This window comes from Phyllobates terribilis, unplaced genomic scaffold (assembly GCF_046119375.1).
Source record: "Phyllobates terribilis strain yellow unplaced genomic scaffold, ASM4611937v1 Scaffold_8__6_contigs__length_399053987, whole genome shotgun sequence".
Classification (NCBI taxonomy): Eukaryota; Metazoa; Chordata; class Amphibia; order Anura; family Dendrobatidae; genus Phyllobates; species Phyllobates terribilis.
The window spans coordinates 156,272,164-156,294,509 of record NW_027362768.1 but is presented as its reverse complement, the minus strand read 5'-3'; the positions used below and the strand labels follow the sequence as shown (position 1 = coordinate 156,294,509).

Sequence of the window (22,346 nt, the reverse complement as noted above, 5' to 3'; positions counted from 1 at the left end):
CCTGTACTGATCCTGAGTTATATCCTGTATTATACCCAAGAGCTGCACTCACTATTCTGCTGGTGCAGTCACTGTGTACATACATTACATTACTGATCCTGTACTGGTCCTGAGTTACATCCTGTATTATACTTCAGAGCTGCGCTCACTATTCTGCAGGTGCAGTCACTGTGTACATACATTACATTACTTATCCTGTACTGATCCTGAGTTATATCCTGTATTATACCCAAGAGCTGCACTCACTATTCTGCTGGTGCAGTCACTGTGTACATACATTACATTACTGATCCTGTACTGGTCCTGAGTTACATCCTGTATTATACTCTAGAGCTGCACTCACTATTCTGCTGGTGCAGTCACTGTGTACATACATTACATTACTGATTCTGTAATGATCCTGAGTTACATCCTGTATTATACTCCAGAGCTGCACTCACTTTTCTGCTGGTGGAGTCACTGTGTACATACATTACATTACTTATCCAGCACTGATCCTGAGTTACATCCAGTATTATACTGCAGAGCTGCACTCACTATTCTGCTGGTGCAGTCACTGTGTACACATATTACATTACTGATCCTGTACTGATCCTGAGTTACATCCTGTATTATACTGCAGAGCTGCAGAGCTGTTTGACTAGTGTGCCGTGTAGCCCGATCCCCAGTGGCTATTAAACTATAAAATGCAGCAGCTTTTCTAAGTTAAACATATGTGGATGGAGTTGTGCAGCCAGAGCCTGACACATGCTGACCGTGGATCGCACAGCATGTATTAGCTGTCAGGTTCCCTTTAAGCTTTTACTACATCAGTATAAAGGACAGTACCTGAAGTAAACATTACATTTCCAAGAATAAGCTCTGTACAAACAGTGAATAAGCAAAGGATGCTAAGATTTTAGCTCTGAAGCTTGTGAAATAGGGAATACAGGTTTAGGTTATAATACAGGCTGTGACTCAGTATCAGATAAGTAATGTATTTACAAATTTCATGTAGATTAGTTATTTTGTCAAGGTATTTGATGAACAATAATGTTCAATTATAAACAGCATGGATCCTATTATTGTCAATAGAAGACAAGTGAATGCAATAATAAATCATTTGCAACACTTTGTTTTACTCAGTTTAGGATCCATATATTACAGTATGCAAAAGAGAAAAAAACAGCATGATATTATACTACTAAATGATGCAACACAGCAGTAATCTTAGAAGAGCAATTTCACGCACATAGAAGTGGTTTCTTGCCCCTGCAGACACATGCTCTTACAATAATGGGTGATATTGCATATATCCAACTTACTTATAAGTCTAAAACTTGGAAAGTGACCACTAATTTTTACTGCTTATTGGGTTCGGGAGCACCTGCTGTCTTCATTTTCTTTTATTTAAAGGGGTGGTCCAAAACTAACAATGATTTAATCCTAAATCTTTATCTATTTAATGTCACTGTGCAATATTCTTTTTAATGCACAGTGACAGTGCACTCCCTGGTCGACTCTGATGAGAGGTGATGAGCCAGCAAGAGAGTGCACTGTAAGTGCGCATTGTATGGGGAGAACGCGGTGAACAGAGACCTACTCCACCCGCAAAAGTGACATCACTTTCAGAGATGTGGCAGGTGTCTGCGTTTCCTGCCTGCTGGGTTATTGTCTTACAATGCGCACTGACAGTGCACTCTCTTGCCGGCTCTTCAATTCTCATCAGAATCGGTGAGGGAGTGCACTGTTACTGTGCATTAAAAGGAATATTGCTCAGTGACAAGATCCTACTGAGCATACGTCGGAATTACATACTCAGTAGAGGAGGGACTAGCCCAGCCTTTGAAACGGATATCACTCATGATGGTTCGTTTCAGGGCGGGGACAGAGGCTGCGGCAGCCCCCTGGTGACATCCATTTTGAGTATCCCAGCATGTACCGGGGATTCTTAAACAAAATGTCATCAAACAGGAAGTTGGTAAAAAAAAATAAAGCAGTTAGAGAGGGAACGGTAGAGAATTTTAATTAAAGGATATTGTTAAAGCGATTAGATTATTACATTAAATAGAGATTTAGAGCTAAGTCAGTGTTAGTTTCGACCACCCTTTAATTGTATGTCCTGAGGATAGCTCCTTCTTGGCCCTTTCCAGATTGCTGCTTTACACACTCTTATAGGTGCTTTTTGTGCAGTGGAGTAACTTGAAGCTTGTGGACCCCAATGAAAGTCTCTAACAGGCCCCCCCAAATTTAAATGATTTTTCATACTGATCTCACTTGGGCTAAAAGAACCTTTTGAGACCCCCTAGGCACCAGGGCCATGGTGCAGCGGCAACCCTCACACTTAAAATATTTACGCCCATGTTTTTGTAAGTCAATTTGTCCAACTTGATGCCATTACAACACAGTTTTGCCAGGCAACAGAACAGTCATTTGCAGGTCGCACTGCAAAAAAGTAAGGTGGGAACAGGGAAATTTGAGGTCTTTGCCATTCACCTCCAGTTCAGTGTGACTTAAAGGGGTGGTGTGACATTGAAATAAAATAAATCATTTTTTCCTTAGGAACAGCGCCACCCTTGCACATTGGTAATATCTGATATTACATCTTAGTCTTATTTGAATAACTAAGCTGCAATATCAGACACAGCATATACACAAAACCTCCATAGTATACAATGGTTCAGATGAACACAGTTACAATTTTTCAGCATGTCTGTTGCATGAAAAGCCTTGAAAAACCTAGATACAAACCATAATAGAACAGATCAATGTAGTGCAAATAGACAAACTAACCTGGCCACAAATAATAACCATAAAGGTTACTAAAAAAAAGGCCACAGGGAAAAAGCTATTTTTGGGTTGTCAATATGTAGATACAAAAAGCAAAACCTGCAACAATCTAATATGTAATAATCAACAACTGTCAACATAAACAAGTAGAAACATTCTATCCTGGTCATTAACATTCCTGAACTCTGCCTTTACATGCTCAGTGCTACCCCAGGGTACAGGAAAACGATTTGTCATGTCACCTTTTATGTTGACACTCCTACGAAAGAACAAATTATTTTATCCTGGAAATGCTGCTATCTAACCACATACTATCCCAAAAAAATACAGACACCTTGTCACAGCCAGCTTACATGGTGCAAATATGCCAACAGACATAGAAACCTGTTAATCATATATGCATAATATTAACTGAAAAGGTTCATCTATTTATTTTACTCACTTATATACCACCATCATATTCCACAGCACTTTACAGACATCATCATTACTGTCCCTAATGGGGCTCGCAATATAGATTTCCTATCAGTATATTTTTGGAGTGTGGAAGGAAACCAGAGAGCCCGGAGGAAAGATATGCAAACACGGGGAGAACATACCCTTGTAGATGTTGTCCTTGATGATATTTGCAACCAACACAATTTTACATTTATATTTTATAGGAGAGAACTGTGTGGAGACAATGAATCATAAGATGGACAGTATGAGGACATATTTTGTGCAGTGAACACAGTGAGGGGGAATTATTCAGAGGCAGAGCACAGACAGTTATTTTTATGCAGGGGGCATTTTCCTAAAACTTTTATTTTTAAGGGCATCATATTGGGATGTGTTGCAGAAGGCCGAAGAAGAGAAAAATTTGCAGAGACTAGCTGCAACTAATCAGTGCTGTGGTTACTGTATGGTACGCAGTCTGATGAAGCTGGTAACAACAATTCCCAGAATCTCGTTACCATTAAGGACATACTGACATACTGGGAGTTGTAGGTTAATGCAATAAAAATGTATATGGTGAAGGCTAACCTGATGTTGAAACTGATCGCTGTGCTAAGCCTGGTGCTGTATTTATGTACTGATGGTGATTCTGGTGCTGTACTCATATACTGATTATGGTTCTGGTGCTTTATCCATGTGGTAATGGTGGTTATAGTGCTGTATTCATATGCTAATTGTGGTTCTGGTGATATATTCATTTGGTTATGGGGCTGTATTCATGATGACTATGGTGCTGCATTCATAATCTGATAATGGATCTGGTGCTGTATTCCTGTACTTTTATTACTTCTGGTTATGTATTCATGTACTGATGATGGGTCTGGTGATGTATTATTGCAGTGATGGTGCTTCTGGTGCTGTATTCATATGCTGATTGTGGTTCTGGTGCTTTTCATGTACTGTTATTGGTTATGGTGCCATATTACTGTACTGATTGTGTTTCTACTGCTTTATTTCCTGTACTGATTGTTGTTCTTGTGCTGTATTACTATACTGATGGAAGTTTTAGTTCTGTACTACTATACTACTGATGGTTCTGGTTATGTATGCATGTAATCATGGTGATACTTATGGTTTATCCATGTACTGTTATTGCTTATGATCATGTAGCAATCCATTGTCAGATGACATGGTACATGGCTATGTTAATAAAGCACTGTGCCATTTGACAAACTGATGATGATTCTAATGCTGTATTTCTGTACTGATAATGGTTGTGATACTGAATTTATATAGTGATGGTGGTTTTGGTGCTAAAAATATATGTACTTAAGGTGGTTCTGGTGCTGTATTCATGCCCTTATGATGGTTCTGGGTGTAGTATTCATGTACTGCTAGTGGTTATGGTCCTTTATCCATGTAATTTTAATGGATTGCTACATCTTTATATGATTACAATCTAATGTCAATTGATGTATTACAAGGCTATATTAATAAAGCACTGTGCCATCAGACATGATTATGGTGGGTCTAGAGCTGTATTCCTGTACTAATTATGGTTTTGAGGCTGTATTCATGTAGTGATGGTGATTACAGTGTTGCATTCATATACTGATGATGGTTCATGTGCAGTATTTATGTACTGATGATGGTTCTGATTAAGTATTCATGTACAGATGATGGTTCTGCTAATGTATTCATGTACTGATGGTGGTTCTGCTACTGTATTCATGTATTGTTGGGCAGTGTTCGACTGGGGTGTCATGGGCCCAACAGTAACATTGAATTGGAGATAAGTGGCAGTTATTTCAGAGGCAGTTAGTCAGGGCAGGAGTCAGGTAACCAACACTTTGACCACTTACTCTCTTTTAACTATGTTTCCGTTAGCTCTCACTTTTTCCTCTATAGTCCTCCACTTTCTAATAACCCCTCAAATCCCTACACCTTGTAAGAAACTCTCCATCTCTCCCTCCATCCTCCCCATTCATCTCACCTCCTCCTCCAAATTATTCCTCAACATTCAATCCTGGATCTCCAAACACAGACAGCCACCTCATGCTCTCTCTTGCTCCCACCTGCTAATACTTTCTCTGCTCCTCCTCACTGCTGGAGATATCTCTCCAAATCCTGGTCCTCCTCGCCATATCCCCACAGTTACTTCTACCTCCTATCCACGACCTTCCACAAACTGTCGCAACCCTTCTAACCTCATACCCATCCAACTAATCCCCACTTTCTTAGCTGCTCTAACAGGAGCTCTATGGAACGCTCGCTCCGTCTGCAACAAACTTTCCTACATCCACGACCTTTTCATTGCTAACAAACTTTGCTTCCTCGCCATTACCGAAACCTGGCTCACCCCCTCTGACACAGCCTCCCCAGCTGCACTTTCATATGCCGGATTCCACCTTTCCCACACCCCCCGCCCCAACGGCAAACATGGCGGAGGCGTAGGTTTTCTCCTGTCAGATACCTGCGCTTTCACCCAAATATCACTGCCACCCTCTGTTACACTCCCCTCTTTTGAGGTGCACTGTGTGCGCATCTTTTCCCCCTCTGACCTCCAACTGGCCGGCATTTACCGACCCCCAGGGCTAGCCACCACTTTCTTAGACCACTTCACCACCTGGCTGCTTCACTTCCTTTCCACTGACATCCCCACTATCATAATGGGTGACTTCAACATCCCCATTGACACTTCCCACTCATCTGTCTCTAAGCTCCTATCCCTCACTTCCTCCTTCGGCCTTGCTCAATGGTCTTCGGGAGCTACTCATAAAGTTGGTCACACACTGGACCTCATCTTCACCCGCCTCTGTTCCCTATCTAACCTCTCTAACTCACCCCTCCCTCTCTCTGACCATAACCTCCTTACATTCTCTACCCTCTCCTCTCCAAGTGCACAATCCCCACTCCACAAACTTACACACGCTCGCAGAAACCTCAGACACCTTGACCTACACTCACTCTCTGAATCCCTTCTCCCTCTTACAGACATAAATTCCTTACACAATGCAGATGTTGCTGCCGCTTCATATAACACCACAATAGCTGCAGCTCTCGACTTGATTGCCCCTCTCACACATACCAAATCTCGCACAATCAACAGACAACCCTGGCACACCAAACTTACTAAAGAACTGCGAAAAGCCTCCAGGGTTGAGAAGAGGAGATGGAAAAGGTCTCACTCCATCGAGCACTTCATCGCATTCAAACAATCCCTCACTATCTTCAAGTCCGCGCTCACTACAGCAAAACAAACCTACTTCTCATCTCTCATATCCTCCCTGTCTCACAACCCTAAACAGCTATTTAACACTTTCAATTCTCTCCTTCGTCCCCCAGCACCTCCTCCCTCTTCTCTTATCTCAACCGAAGACTTTGCCTCATTCTTCAAGAAGAAGATTGACACCATCAGACAAAGCTTTTGCCTAAAGCCCCCACAGCCCCTCCCCACACCTACTCAACCTTCCTCCTCCAAACCCCACTTCTCCACCATTACAGAAGGTCAAGTCTCCTCTTTACTCTCCAAATCACACCTCACCACCTGCAAACTTGACCCAATCCCATCCCACCTCATCCCTAACCTTACCACAGTCTTCATCCCAACCCTAACCCACCTCTTCAACCTGTCACTAACAACCGGTGTCTTCCCCTCATGTTTCAAACATGCCGCAATCACACCCATCCTCAAAAAGCCCTCCCTTGACCCATCCTCTCTGACTAGCTACCGCCCCATATCAATTCTCCCCTTTGCCTCAAAACTACTAGAACAACATGTCCACCTTGAACTGTCCTCCCACCTCTCCTCCTGTTCCCTCTTCGACCGCCTACAATCTGGTTTCCGACCGCATCACTCGACTGAAACTGCCCTGACCAAAGTCACCAACGACCTACTAACTGCCAAATCCAAGCGACACTACTCCATCCTCCTCCTTCTGGACCTGTCATCTGCCTGCGACACAGTGGACTATTCCCTCTTACTACAGATTCTCTCATCTCTTTGCATCATGGACTTGGCCCTATCTTGGATCTCCTCATACTTAACAGACAGGACATTCAGCGTCTCCCACTCACACACCACCTCCTCATCTCGCCCCCAATCTGTCGGTGTCCCCCAAGGTTCAGTTCTAGGACCTCTGCTCTTCTCCATCTACACCTTTGGCCTGGGACAGCTCATAGAGTCTCACGGCTTTCAGTATCACCTCTATGCTGATGACACACAGATCTACTTCTCTGGACCCGATATCTCCTCCCTACTAACCAAAATCCCACAATGTCAGTCTGCCATCTCATCCTTCTTCTCTGCCAGATTTCTAAAACTCAACATGGATAAAACAGAGTTCATCATCTTTCCACCCTCTCATTCATATCCCCCATCTGACCTATCCATCAACGTCAAGGGCTGTTCACTCTCCACAGTCCCACAAGCTCGCTGCCTTGGGGTCACCCTGGACTCTGATCTCTCCTTCAAACCACATATCCAAGCCCTTTCCACTTCCTGCCGACTCCAACTCAAAAATATCTCCCGGATCCGTGCATTCCTCAGCAAAGACTCTGCAAAAACACTAGTGCATGCCCTCATCATCTCCCGCCTCGACTACTGCAACCTCCTGCTCTGTGGCCTCCCTTCCAACACTCTTGCGCCCCTCCAATCTATCCTAAGCTCTGCTGCTCGACTAATCCACCTGTCCCCCCGCTATTCCCCAGCCTCCCCCCTCTGTCAATCCTTTCACTGGCTCCCCATTGCCCAGAGAATCCAGTTCAAAACCCTAACCAAGGCATACAAAGCCATCCACAACCTGTCTCCTCCATACATCTGTGACCTAGTCTCCCGGTACTTACCTACAACGCCTATTAAGAATAAACTCCTAAAAGGAATATAAGACCAAAGAGGGGAAAAGGAATAAGGTAAAGGGGATGTCTATAGTATACAGAATAAAGACCATATTCCAAGAAAAAACCAGCCGGAGAGTGAGCTGTTAAACAACATATAAGTTTTTATTAGTGAATCATGTCAACAAAAAGATAATCTCTGTTTGAAGGTTACAATAAATAAACGTGGTAATGTGAGAAGCATAACTAGGGCAGATGGAAAAATGCCAAGAGAAGGAAAACCAAATCCCTGTCAGCAGAATCACACAAACCCACAGGTCCAAATTAATTACATGTGTATAAAACAGATATATACAGCTAATAGATGAACATACAGATATACCCCATATATAGATCCGTTAAGGTATGTATAATAAAGTAATCTTATACAAGGTAATAAACTAGTGGTCATTCACAATAACTGGCAATAGGAGTCAGTGGCAGTAAATACTATAAATCCCATTGAACCATATAATATAGTGCCTAAATGTCTCTAAAATCAATAGAGGAGTCTAGGAATGACACACAATATACACATGTAAATCGTCAAGGTATATGTTAAATGCATAATGTTAGCGGCAATATTCGTTTACCTTGAGACATATTGGGCATGTCGGTGTGTGGGACCCGGTAACAGGGAGCTGGCAGCGCGCCTCGACGCGCGTTTCACCTACGTGGCTTCGTCAGGAGGCGTGCAACCTCCGATCGTCACAAGATCTCCTTCTCTACTCCCCTCTTATCTCCTCTTCCCACAATCGCATACAAGATTTCTCCCGTGCATCGCCCCTACTCTGGAACTCTGTACCCCAACACATCAGACTCTCGCCTACCATGGAAGCCTTCAAAAGAAACCTGAAGACCTACCTCTTCCGACAAGCCTACAACCTGCAGTAACCACCGCTCCACCACATTACTGCAAGACCTCCTCTACCCTCACCTACTGTATCCTCACCCATCCCTTGTAGACTGTGAGCCCTTGCGGGCAGGGTCCTCGCTCGCCCTGTACTAGTCGCTGACTTGTTTTGTTAAGATTATGTAAATGTTTTTGCTATGTATATCCCTATCACATGTAAAGCGCTATGGAATAAATGGCGCTATAATAATAATAATAATCTTGGAGCCCACTGTTAAGCTACATGCAAATATTACATTTCCCTCATTCTCAAATTAACCTATACTTCCATATAATAAACTAGGTAGTTGATTCCAGGGATGCTGCTTTTGTTTGTATATAGTAAATCAAGTGTATTGCACCAACTACTGCTCATATATAGGTTTTCCATTCCTGCACAGGGTCCCACTGGGGGTGGATTCAATTTTCCTCTGCGGGCCAGTCTCAGCCTACTTATGGTGGTTCTACTGCTTTATTCCTGTACTGGTGGTGAGTCTAGTGCTGTATTCATGTACTGATAGTGGTTTTGGTGTTGTATTCATGAACTGATGGTGGTACTAGTGCTGTATTCATGTACTGAGGACAGTTCTGGTGAAGTATTCATGCACTGATGGTGGTTTTAGTGGTGTATTCATGTACTGAGGACAGTTCTGGTGAAGTATTCATGCACTGATGGTGGTTTTAGTGGAGTATTCATGTTCTGTTGGTGGTTATGGTGCTGTAATCATGCACTGATGCTGATTCTGGTGCTGTATTCATGTACTGATGATTGTACTGGTGATGTATTTATGTACCGATAGTGGTTCTGGAGATTTATTCATGTACTGTTATTGTTTCAACAGAACTATTGTAGCGTCGGCGTCCCTGCCTCCTGCTAGGCAGGGACGCTGTTCCCCTCACCTCTCTGCTCCGTGCCCGGGGTCCTCCTCCCACTCTGCTGTCAGCGCGCGCTGCTTCCCGGCCACTGTGCTTAGGGTGCGCGCGCGCTCCCCCTCTCTTAAAGGGGCCGCGCGCGCCGTCCTAAGGAGTCCCCGGGCAATGGCCGGAGGACCTTACCATATATAAGGCACCTCCTCCAAAATGGAGGTGCCCGAGCAATGTTGTTGCAAAGCCTTCACTCTGCTTCAGCCCTCAGGTCCCGTTACCAGTTACCTGCCAGTCACCTGCCAGATTCCTGCTTGATACCTGCCAGTCACCTGCCAGATTCCTGCTTGTTACCTGCCAGTCACCTGCCAGATTCCTGCCTGTTACCTGCCAGTCACCTGCCAGATTCCTGCTGGATACCTGCCTGATATCCGCTTACCTGCTTGCAAGCCTGCGGTCCGACGGTCTGCCTTCCGACACCTGTCAGTCTGTCTATGGACCAGCCTGCCCGCTCACCTGGGAGCGCTCACATGCTACCTGCCTGCTTGCCTACCTGGAGGCTCTGCCGTCACTTGCCGTGACCACCTGCCTGTCCAGAGACTCTTGCCCGCTCACCTGGGAGCGCTCACCTGCTACCTGCCTGCTAGCCTACCTGGAGGCTCTGCCGTCACTTGCCGTGACCACCTGCCTGTCCAGAGACTCTAGCCCGCTCACCTGGGAGCGCTCACCTGCTACCTGCCTGCTAGCCTACCTGGAGGCTCTGCCGTCACCTGCCGTGACCACCTGCCTGTCCAGAGACTCTAGCCCGCTCATCTGGGAGCGTCCACCTGCTACCTGTCTGCTAGTCTACCCAGAGACTGTCCCTGTCACTTGCCGTGACTACCTGCCCTTCTACCCAGAGACTGTCCCTGTCACTTGCCGTGACTTCCTGCCCTTCTACCCAGAGACTGTCCCTGTCACTTGCCGTGACTACCTGCCCGTCTTCCCTGGGAGCCACCCGCTTCCTTACAAGGACCGCCCCCTTGTATAGTTGCTCAGAGGTTCCGCCTCCCAGACCCGTTACAACTATGCACAGATGTAGCAATCCATTGTCAGCTGACATGCTACATGGACATGTTAATAAAGCGCTGCGCCAACTGACAAGATGTTGATGGGTCTAGTGCTGTATTCCTGTACTGTTGGTAGTTCTGTTGCTGTATTTATGTACCCGTGGTGTTGTATTCCTGTACTGATGGTAGTTTTGCATTCATGTACTGTTGTTGGTTTAGTTGTTTACATATGTAGCAATCCATAACTTGTCAGATGAATTGCTACACGGCTATGTTATAAAAGCACAGTGCTGTCTGACAAGTTAAGGATTACTATATCATAATTCAATTTAGTAGCATGAAATCTTTGTATTTGGTGTGCGCGGGGTGTGTGTGTGGGGGGTGGGATTCCTACCTCGGTGTGCTGTGTAGTCTATGTAGATCCTGTAATTTTGTGACATGCTTGTATAACTCCTACTATATTACAAGTATTAAAAAATACTGTGTGTTATTTGTGATGTTACAAAGGATTCCAGGAAAATGTGCCTTAAAATTTGATCTCTATTACTTTTAATTTATGGGTGAAGAAGGGGTGTATAGCTGGGTGTGGTTTACAAAAGAGGTGTGGTTTCCCTCATGTAAACAGATAGGGAACCTGTTGTTAAAAACTTGAATCTCACCCTGGAAGAGCCCAAGGTGTTTTTATAGGTGTTTAAGGTGTTTTCCAGGATAGAAAAAATATTGCTGCTTTCCTATGAACAGCGCCACAAGTTGTGTGTGGTACTGTAGTTCAGTCCTATTCAATTCATTTGAGTTGAGCTCCAATACGAAATCCAACCTGTAGACAAATGTGGCTCTATTTGTTTTGGAGCTGATTGCCAAAGTTAGAAGTGTCTTTGTGATGCCATGACATTTGATCTTTTTGTACTTAAAATAATTTTCTAGAACATTGTGTTTGAAAGAAGATTCATTCATATAGCGAGAGATTTCTCTAAGATTGCACCACTGTATGATTAGCATGATAAATTTACCGCTAGTTTTGCTGTTCTCCTCTCCTTTGGAACTTGGAGGACCTTTGGGTTTAAAGGGGTATTCCCATCTCCAGCTGTCTTATATGTAGGGAGACAGACAGTAGATATCATAACGAGTCGACTAATCCTTAAAGGAGTATTCCCATCTCTAAGATCCTATCCCAATATGTAGTAGTTGTAATAATAAAAATATTAGCAAATACCTCCAATTAGAAATGTAGCATAGTTTTTCTGATTTACTGTCTTTTTCCTCATGTGCAGGCATTGTAGGACCTTAGGTATCCATGGTTATGACCACTGATATAGCAACAGTTAGTTAGCTAGTTGCTAGTGGTCGTAGCCATGGATACCTAAGGTCCTGCAATGCCTGCACATGAGGAAAGAGACATAGCAAATCAGAAGAACAATACTACATTTTTAATTGGAGTTGTTTGCAAATATTATTATTATTACACCTACTACGTATTGGGATAGGATCTTGGAGATGGGAATACCCCTTTAAGGATTAATCGACTCGTTATGATATCTACCGTCTGTCTCCCTACATATAAGACAGTGGACATTATAAGCCAAGAATAGGCTACTTTAAAAGGAACTTCTTTGTAGAATCAAAGGAAAAATGCGGAACAATCTGGAAATCAGCTGCTACTTCCATGGGAACTACATTCAAATAGTACAATACCTTTTCCCCTGGCGGTCCACGGTCTCCCAATAAGCCAATTGGTCCAGGATCCCCCTATAACACAAAAAAGAAAAACAAGGAAATCAATAAATGGTATGATAAAAAATATGTTATTAAAACCATGTAAGCTATGGCAGCAGGGTGTCTCAGTGAGCATGGTAGCGTTGTAGTCCTGTGGGGAATTCAAAGGTGGCTTCTTATGAAACTTCATTCCCTTTAAGAAATTAGATTGCAAGCCACATTGGGGGCCGGAACTAATGCCAATTCTGTACAGCTCTATGGAACATGTTGGAGCTATATTTTCTGTATTAAATAGTAATAAGCATAATAATGCTTTCCATCACTCGTTAGAAGACATTTCTCATTACTACTAATTATCCTCACTTATCAGCCATCTGTCTACTGGAGGCTATGAAGAATGAGCCTCCACAGTCAAATTAAGTATCTTTAGCTACCATGGGAGATTCACTAAATTGATTGTGCCGTGGACTACATTTCCTATGTGTTTTAGACAGATTTTGCATCTTACTGAAAATGGGACCTGGTTTGGAGGTAAAAGAGGCTTAGCTTAGTGGAAAGGGGTATCATTTAAAATGTGACAGAGTGTGTCAAAATTTATATTAAAACATGGCGCCAAGCTGGCCAACCATTTGGTGGTATAAAGTTACAAGGAAAAGAGTTTAAAGGTGTGCCAAATTTATTATCCAACATAAGCCACAGTGAGAAGTTCGGCACATTTTAATTCCCCCCAATTAGTGTCTACTAGAAAGTTTGTCATTTAGGTTTAGTTTTAAATGGTTGTCCTATATGGAGAAACCTTTATCCATAGGCTCTATTAGGACATATATGTATTTTCATTGAGTAGAATCTTTTTTTCTAAAGGAGACACAAATACTTTTTTCCTGTAGGAAAAATCAAATATCTAATGTCTTGTTATTTTTAATGATGTGCTTGGTCTATCACATGATATCCTCTCACATTTAGCTAGTTTTGACATGAAAGGGCTTGTCCAGGGCTTTGATACAGACGGCAGATTAGCTGCAGTACCCAAGAATGTCCACTATACAGCATATGGACAAAGACCGTATCCAAAGTGTATGGACAGCTAGGAAACAGTATATGTAGCTTCATTCACAGTTTATATCCAGGAGCAAAGGGACCTGCTAACAGCTGATTAATGGGATATCGGGTGTTGGGTACCCACCGATCTGATTTTTATGACCCAACCTAAGAATAAGTCATTAGTATCAAAGTTATGGACAGTCTCTTTAATCATCCTTATCATTGTTATGCATTTTGCATTAGGTAATGTATAAATTACTGCATAGTTTATGCATCAGTTTATTCTCCTGCGAAGTACCACAATGTTTTTACTTCCGTATGATCCAGGATCTTAAATGGAATGTGTCTCCAGAAATTGACCTGTTATTTAGATCCATTTTTTGTGCTTTATGTGTATATATTTTTAAATGTGATGCTTTTGTGTCACCCCAGGCCTGGATGCCACAAATAATAAAGGCTGTGTCTGAGAGCAGGAGGGAGGTTCCCTGGTTAGGGACAATTAGCATGCAGCACCTCCTGTCCCAGGCCAGTATAAAAGCTGGAACTGGGGGCAGGGTTAGAGAGAACTGGACGACCTAGCTCATGACTGAGACTAGTCCCAGAGAAGGAGGGACAGTTCAGCTGTAGCTGAGGAGTCCGTGAGGCAGAGGAGAAACTGCAAGCCAGGGGCAGAGGCAACGAGAGCCGGTCCTGGCTGAGAGAATCACACAACCGGACATTGGGGTCCGAGGCTGTCAGGGTTGTAAGCCCAGCAGCAGAGAACCAACCCGCGAGGGATTTCAGGTCCCTTGGCCTAAGAAGCCTGGAGGCTCCGCCACACAGAGGGACCAGAGAAAGCAAAAGGTACACAAGGCCCGAGTCGCAAGCCATACAGGCGAGGAGTACACGGCAAGCTCAGGGACGTGGGCTATTACACAACGAAGAGGAGGATAGTCAGAAAGAGCATAGAGAGAACGGTAGGCCTACACACTCACCCTGACCAGTGGGGCTCGCCCGAATGCTCTCAGATACCCAGGCCCATTCCTAACCGGTACTACTGTTGGGTCATTAATAATACCTACAATAAAGACCCTGGACTGTTTGAAACGGGCTCTGACCTTTTACTATTGCGGCCGGCACTATCACCCCCAGCATTCACCTACACTGCCCTGAGGCTACACTCTTCCCGTGGGGAGTTATCCTACCCCTGTGCTGCACACCAACACCAGCCTCAGCGGTCTGCCTAGCAGCGGCAGTTATTCCTGACCGCAATCCACGGGTGGCGTAGTCGGACATTAATAACCACCATAAACATAGACTGCACGTGGTCTGACCACCCTGAGCCACGGGACCGGGTTGACACTACTACCCCCATCAGCACCGTACAGCAGAAGGCCCGGTTCCGGGTACCCCACGGCCCAGGGGGCGAGTCAGCTCTGGCGTAGTCGGCAGGATTGTGACCAACCCACCACAAACGGGTATTGCGTGCCTGAAAAAGACTTTATACTTACCTGAGTGAAGTTTCCCGCCATTCGGGGCCATTTCCCACCAATCGGAGCCGTTTCCCGCCATCGGGCGCCATCTTCGGGATGCCACACGGGAAGAAGAGGGGCGTGGACATCAAAAACGCGCGAGACCTGAAGCCCCGCCCTATGCTGAGACGCTGCGCAAGGTCCTGGAAGGAGATCCACGGACGCCGACGTCATCACCGAGCGACGCAAGGTCCTCGCCCAGAGCATCGTAAGCGGAGCCGCGGCCTACAGAAGAGGATCGCCAGAAGGTAGGCCACGGTTAACTAGGGGGGAGGAAGATGTCGGACGCGGAGGGACCTTCTACCACCAGCGTGGCTGCAGCAGCGGTGATGCCTTTCTCCATGCCCTACATACCTGGAGCGGCCTGGCTGCCCCAATACTCAGGGGAATCCCATACATTAACTGATTTTAAGGAAAGACTGCACAGTTTATTTAAAGTTTATCCCCTGACAAAAGAACAGAAAGTGAGCATTCTGACGGGGCAGCTAACCGGTGCAGCCCAGCGGGAAGTGAAATCATGGTCAGATGAGGAGAAAAGGACTGTAAAGGACACTCTGACCCGGCTGCGGAGTACCTTTGATACCCGTACCTCAGCAGAAATCAAAATGCGGTTCTATGGATGTAAGCAGCGAGCTCAAGATAGCATCAGAGAATATGCCCTAAATTTACAGGAAGCCTTGGGGGCAATTAAGCAAGCTGACCCTGGCAGCATGCAGGATCCAGATAAACAATTGACTGACCAGTTCATAGAAGGTCTGCTGTCCAGCACCCACAGAACCCAGCTGCGCCTCATGGCCCTACAGAACCCCAATTTGACTATTGCACAGTTCAAAGATAGGGCCATCCGGGTGCTCCGAGAACCCGCACCAGGTGGAGCTGTAGCTTCCCGGCGCCCTGCCATCACTTACCACCAGGGGACGGCGCCCTACCCCGCAGACCTTGTGGGGGCCGATACGCAGGCCCTAAACCCATCCCCGCCTGCAAACCTGCACCATCAGGTCCAATAACTAACAAAGAGTGTTGCTGCATTGACCAGGACCGTACAGTCGTTACAGATGGACCCGTCAGGACCAATCAAGCTGGCTTCCAGTCCGGAGGATGTCCCGTGGCGTCGACAGAGGAGGATCCCGTCATTCAGAGGGAGGCCCGCCGACCGTTACACTGAGGATGGACAGCTGATTTGCCGCCGTTGCAGCCAGCCGGGACACGTAGCCAGGTACTGTACTTTAAATGGGTCTGACCTAGGGCAGAGGGCCAACCCCCAGGCATAAGGTCATCAGGCCCGTCTAATTGGCGTGATAAGTACGTGGGGGGACGCCCAGTTTTACCCGTAGTGCTGGACGGTATCCCCATGAGTGCACAGCTGGATACCGGGTCACAAGTAACTACCATCCCCTATGTACTTTTTAAGCAGTATTGGAGTGACACTGACATAACCCGCTATCCAGACAATGATTTGAGAATCATTGCCAGCAATGGCCAGCCCGTGCCGCAGGTGGGGTTCAGAGAGATGACCATTAACATTGGTAAAGTTGAACTGCCGGCACAGGGAGTGATCATTGTGGACATTGACCGTCGAGAAAGTCACCCTAAAATAACCTTGGGTACTAACGTGATTGAAAATTGTCTTTCAGAAGTAATTGTAATTTTGCAGCAGGTGGCGATGAATGCGAGTTCCAGCCAACAGAGGGTCCTCCAGAAAGAGATAAGAGCCCTGATGAGACGGCAACAGGTAGAACTGTCTGGTGGTGAGATCGGTAGCGTGAGGATGAGCGACCCGTTCCCCATTGCCATGCCTCCCAAAAGTGAAATGATGATCTGGTGTCGGACTGCAATCGGGTTGAGAGGAAGAGACTACCAAGCCATGGTAGAACCCGTGTACTCAGACAGCAGGCCCACCATTTTGACAGCCCGGGGGGTGGTTGATGTCCGCCATGGAAGGGTGCCCGTCCGGATCTTAAACATTGGGGAAAGGGAAGTACACTTGCCCCGGTACGCTACACTAGCCAAATTGTATACTGTTGAACACAATGCTGTCAGGGCCGTGGAACCCTTGCCTCCATCTCCCCAGGCGGAGGGTAATGGCTCCCAGAAACCCAAGGAGGACTGGTGCCAGAAACTCCACGTGGGTGCTGACTCCACTCCCTTGCACCAAAAACAAGGAGTCTACCGGGTGGTTCAGGAGTACGAGAGAATCTTTAGTAAACACCCGCTAGACTTCGGCAGAGTGAAAGGGGTAGAACACCGCATCCCCACGGGGAGCCACCCACCAATAAAAGAGAGACACAGGCCTGTACCCCCTGCACATTATCAGAATGCAAAGGGCATGCTGAGAGAAATGAAAGAAGCCGGGGTCATTAGAGACAGCTGTAGCCCCTGGGCAGCCCCCTTGGTTCTGGTAAAAAAGAAAGACGGTACCATGAGAATGTGCGTGGACTATAGACAAGTCAATCGTATCACCCATAAAGACGCATACCCGTTGCCTACAATAGAGGAGTCTTTGGCCGCACTAAAATCAGCTAATTTCTTCTCTACTTTGGACCTTACTAGCGGGTACTGGCAGGTTCCTGTGGCAGAGGCTGACAAGGAGAAGACCGCCTTCACCACCCCGATGGGATTAAGTGAATTCAACTGTATGCCATTCGGGCACTGCAACGCACCCGGGACCTTCCAGAGGCTGATGGAATGCTGTCTAGGGCACCGAAACTTTGAGACGGTCCTACTTTACTTAGACGACGTGATTGTATATTCGAAGACCTACGAGGACCATCTAAAACACCTGGCAGAGGTGTTCGAAGCCCTGGCAGGCTATGGCCTGAAGGTGAAGCCCTCAAAGTGTCACCTGTTGAAACCGAAGGTACAGTACCTAGGACACGTGGTGAGTGCAGAGGGAGTAGCACCTGACCCCGACAAGGTTACAGTAATCAAGAGCTGGCCAAGCCCCTCTAACATCAAAGAAGTGAGGCAATTCCTCGGGTTGGTAGGCTACTACCAAAGGTTCATCCCCGGGTTCACCAAGATGGCAGCCCCTATGCAGGAACTCCTTATAGGACAATCTAAGACCAGAAGCCAAAAGCCACCCTTCAAGTGGGACAAGCCGGAAGAGGAGTCCTTCCGCCAGCTGAAGATGGCCCTCACGGGGGATGAGATCCTGGCCTACCCCGATTATGGCCAGCCTTTTTTCCTCCACACAGACGCCAGTAATGTGGGGCTGGGAGCCGTACTGTCACAAAACCAACAGGGCAGAGAAAGGGTGATCGCGTAAGCCAGCCGGAAGCTGAGGCCCACCGAGAGAAACCCGGAGAATTACAGCTCCTTCAAGCTAGAATTCTTGGCAGTGGTGTGGGCCGTCACAGAGCGGTTTAAACATTACCTGGCCTCCGCAAAGTTCACTGTGTACACGGACAACAACCCGTTGACACACCTGGACAAGACTTGGTGCCCTAGAACAGCGGTGGATGGCCCGGCTATCAAATTATGACTTCACAATCAAATACCGGGCAGGCAGAACCAACGCCAACGCAGACGCCCTATCAAGAATGCCCCACCTACCCAAAGGAGAAGAAGACTCAGAAGAGCTGGAGGAAGTAGAGCTCCCTGCGTTCCACCGGTATGGGGCCACTCAGTATTCTCACCGGGTAAGAGACAGAGACCTAACCAACATCATGTTCAACCCCTTACCCCACCACGGCTGTGCAGAAACGCAAGATGGTGACCCTGCAATACGCCTGGTGAAAGACCTGTTGACCCAGGCAGACGCTAGCCCTGGCCCGGATGCTCCAGAGGAAGCCAAGAGGTTATGGAAGGAGAAAAGCAGACTATTCCTCTACGAAGGTAAGCTGTGCCGAAGGCTTGTCAACCACCGGACGCACGAACTGACCTGGCAGGTAGTGGTCCCGAGACGAAATGCAGCAATGGTCCTGGAGGCCTACCATGACAGAGCGGGACACTTCGGGTGGAAGAAACTGGAGTTCCTACTGAGAGAGCGGTTCTACTGGGTCGGTATGAGAGGGGCCATAGAGAAGTGGTGCAGGGACTGCGGCCCATGTAACCTCAGAAGGAAGGACTGTACCAGCCAGAAGACACCCTTGAGGCCCATCGTCACCAGGCAGCCTCTTGAGCTGGTAGCTCTGGACCATGTGAAATTGGCTCCAAGCCGGTCGGGCTACGTCTATGCCCTGACAATAGTGGATCACTATTCCCGGTTCCTTGTGGTGGTTCCCGTTAAAGACTTGACAGCCCAAACAGCGGCCAGAGCCTTCCAACAACACTTCTGCCGTCCACACAGGTATCTGGAACAGGTCTTGACAGATCAATGTCCAGCGTTCGAGGCGGAAATCTTCCAGGAGTTCTGCAACCTCTACGGCTGTAAGAAGATTCGGACAACGCCTTACCACCCGCAAACCAACGGGCTGTGTGAGAAAATGAATAATATCGTCATTGATCTCATCAAGACGTTGCCCCTGGAAGAACGCAGCCTGTGGCCGGAGAAGCTACCAGACCTGATAGACTTATACAACCATATCCCGGTGAATGCTATCAACTGCACCCCGGCTTACCTGATGCGAGCAAGACCAGGTAAGCTGCCTATGGACATGGAGATGGGAGTCCTGACACCTGAGGACACCTCACCAGATGCGGACTGGGATACGGAACGGCGGCTACAGTACAAGAAGGTACAGGAGAGTGTGGAGAGGAGTCTGGCTCAAGAGAGAGAAAAGCAAGAGAGGCTCTTCAACCAACACGCCCCTGCTGGTCCCCTGGAACCTGGTGAGCAGGTCCTGAAGCGGAAGAGAAAGCTTCACAAGCTAGATGACCAGTGGGAGAGAGACCCGTACACAGTACTGCAGTCTGACCACAACAACCCGAAGGTATGTGTAATTACCAAGGATGGAGGAGAAACCACTAGCACTGTCTCCAGAGACCACCTAAAACGGTGCCCCGAGCAACTACAGAGTGCAGGAGAAGATCAAGATGACCTTGAACCTGCAGAGGACAAGGAAGAAATGATCAGCACAGTTCTTGGAGAGTTCCCCCGGTCCTGGACTCGGAAAAACGATGCAATAGTGGTACCCGTCCTACACTTCCTTCAGCCAACCCAGCAGGAACCTACAGGAGAGCAGGAAGAACAAGAAGAACAAGCAGCCCCAGAGGCAGAAGAACCCATTCCAGCAGCCCAGGAGAGTCAACCCTCTGCTGACAGTGAGCCTGCCATGCCTGCGGTAAACCAAAGGACCCGGAGACAGCTGCCTGCCCTGCCTGTAAACCCAGCTAGTAGCTGTACCCTAAATGCTAGTGGGGAAAGCCAGGTTAGACCACCACCAGACAGTGGGTTACGCAGGTCAACCCGGAGCACTAGGGGTCAAATACCAGCTCGCTGGAAGATCTAAATGCTGTATATATTGCGAATGTTTTATACTTGTTACCTGGTTATTAATACTGTTTTCCCAGTTTTTCTAGATACAATGGACTGACAGGTTATGGGCAGTGAATAACCGGAACTACCATGTAGATAGTTGCACTTGGTGCCCTCTTGCGAAGATGGCCACAGAAGAAAAACCTGTCCAGCGTGGCCTCCTTGTGGTCCAAAGTAGTTATGACTCGCCCCCTGGGCCGTGGGGCACGCGGATCCGGGCGATAGGGGAACGATGGGGGTAGTAGTGGCGGCCCGGTCCCGCGGCTCAGGGTGGTCAGACCAATGGTAGTCTGCTATGCGCTTTAGATAATGTCTGACTACGCCACCCGTGGATTGCGGCTATTAGGAACCGCCGCTGCAAGGCAGTCCGCTGGGGCTGATGACGAATGCAGCTGGGATGGTGTGACTCCCCACGGGAAGAGTGCGGCCCCAGGGCAGTGTAGTGGATGGTGGGAGTGATGGTGGTGAGAGTCCCAGTACCGGTAGTGCTGGAGGCGCGAAGGAGCACACAGACAACAAGTTACAGTCCAGGGTCTTTACTCACAGTTCATTTGTTCCGGGTCACTTCTGTCAGCAGTGACCGCCCGAGCCGTGCTGCGTCCACCAGGTGTGGGGCTCGGTCAACTCCCAGGCAGGTCAGGAGCATGGCACAGGACCCCCTTTAATCCCTTCTCTGGCCTGCCTCACCAGTGACCCACTTTTGTCCAGCTGCCGCGGACTTGTGCGGTTAAACGTGGGCCCCGTCCTCCGCTGTCCTATATGGTGCCTTCCTAGCAGGTTTGATGAGGTGTCGCACCAATAGATGATCACGACGACCGGTCTTTGGCTGAGGGTAGTTTCTCCTCCACCAACTTGGGATCCGGTACCCTTAATCTGCCTGACCCTTCACCCTGGATTCTCGTGGGTTCTTAGGGTCCCTTCCACCTTCTTGTTCCTGAGCCCTTCTGTTTCTCTGTCTCTTCTTCTCTTTCTCTGTTCCTTTCTCGTGGAGCTGGGATGAGACTTAATCACAGCTCCCTTTCACCTCCTCTCTCTCTCTTCTCCGGCCTCTCTCTAGGCCCGCTCCTGAGTGGAGCTCCTACAGAGCCTCCACTCCCGGTCTTCTCCTCTGATTGAACGAACGAACGAACTTCTCCTAGAGCTAAGATGGTGCCCACCTTTTATACCTCCCTCTGACCATGAGCCCAGGTGACCAGCAACCAATGGGCTCCTTCCTACGCTCAGGAACCAACCCCTATCTGTCCCTACAGCACTGGGTGTTCCACCCCCCCCTCCTCACTCCAGACAGGGACATAGTCGGTCGTGCCTGCACTTCTGTCTAGTGGGAGCACCGTAGAGCTGTCCCTCGGAAATGGGGTGTGTGTGCTGTATGCAGCTAACTGAGCCCTGGTCCATACTCCATCCTTACCTGGGAGTGGAATATCACACCTCTGGTCTGAGGTGCAATACCCCTGTAGCGGCCGAACCCTCGGGGCGCTACAGTTAGCTTTTACCTTGCCGCCACGCCCAAGGCCAGGAACTTGGGGTTTATAGGGACAGGTCCCCACACTGTGGAAAACTTCACTTTATTGGGTGATATGGACACCCGGTCACGGAAGCGCCGTGACCTTAAGGACAAAATGTACTTGTAAATATGTTATGTTGTCATTTATACCCTGTTTGTTGTTGGCCAAAAAGGCTTAGTCCCGGAGTACTAAACTTTACTAGGGGGGAATGTGTCACCCCAGGCCTGGATGCCACAAATAATAAAGGCTGTGTCTGAGAGCAGGAGGGAGGTTCCC

At 47.3% G+C, this 22,346-nt stretch overlaps 1 protein-coding gene across 2 annotated transcripts in view; it reads right to left on the bottom strand.

The window, feature by feature from the left end:
- Positions 1-22,346, bottom strand: part of COL24A1 (collagen type XXIV alpha 1 chain) — a 322,172-nt gene that overhangs the window by 203,840 nt on the left and 95,986 nt on the right. For both annotated transcript variants that reach the window (XM_073643550.1, XM_073643551.1), the window contains exon 7: positions 12,577-12,630. In XM_073643550.1, the coding sequence (XP_073499651.1) occupies positions 12,577-12,630 (54 nt within the window). The remainder of the gene's footprint in view (positions 1-12,576; positions 12,631-22,346) is intronic.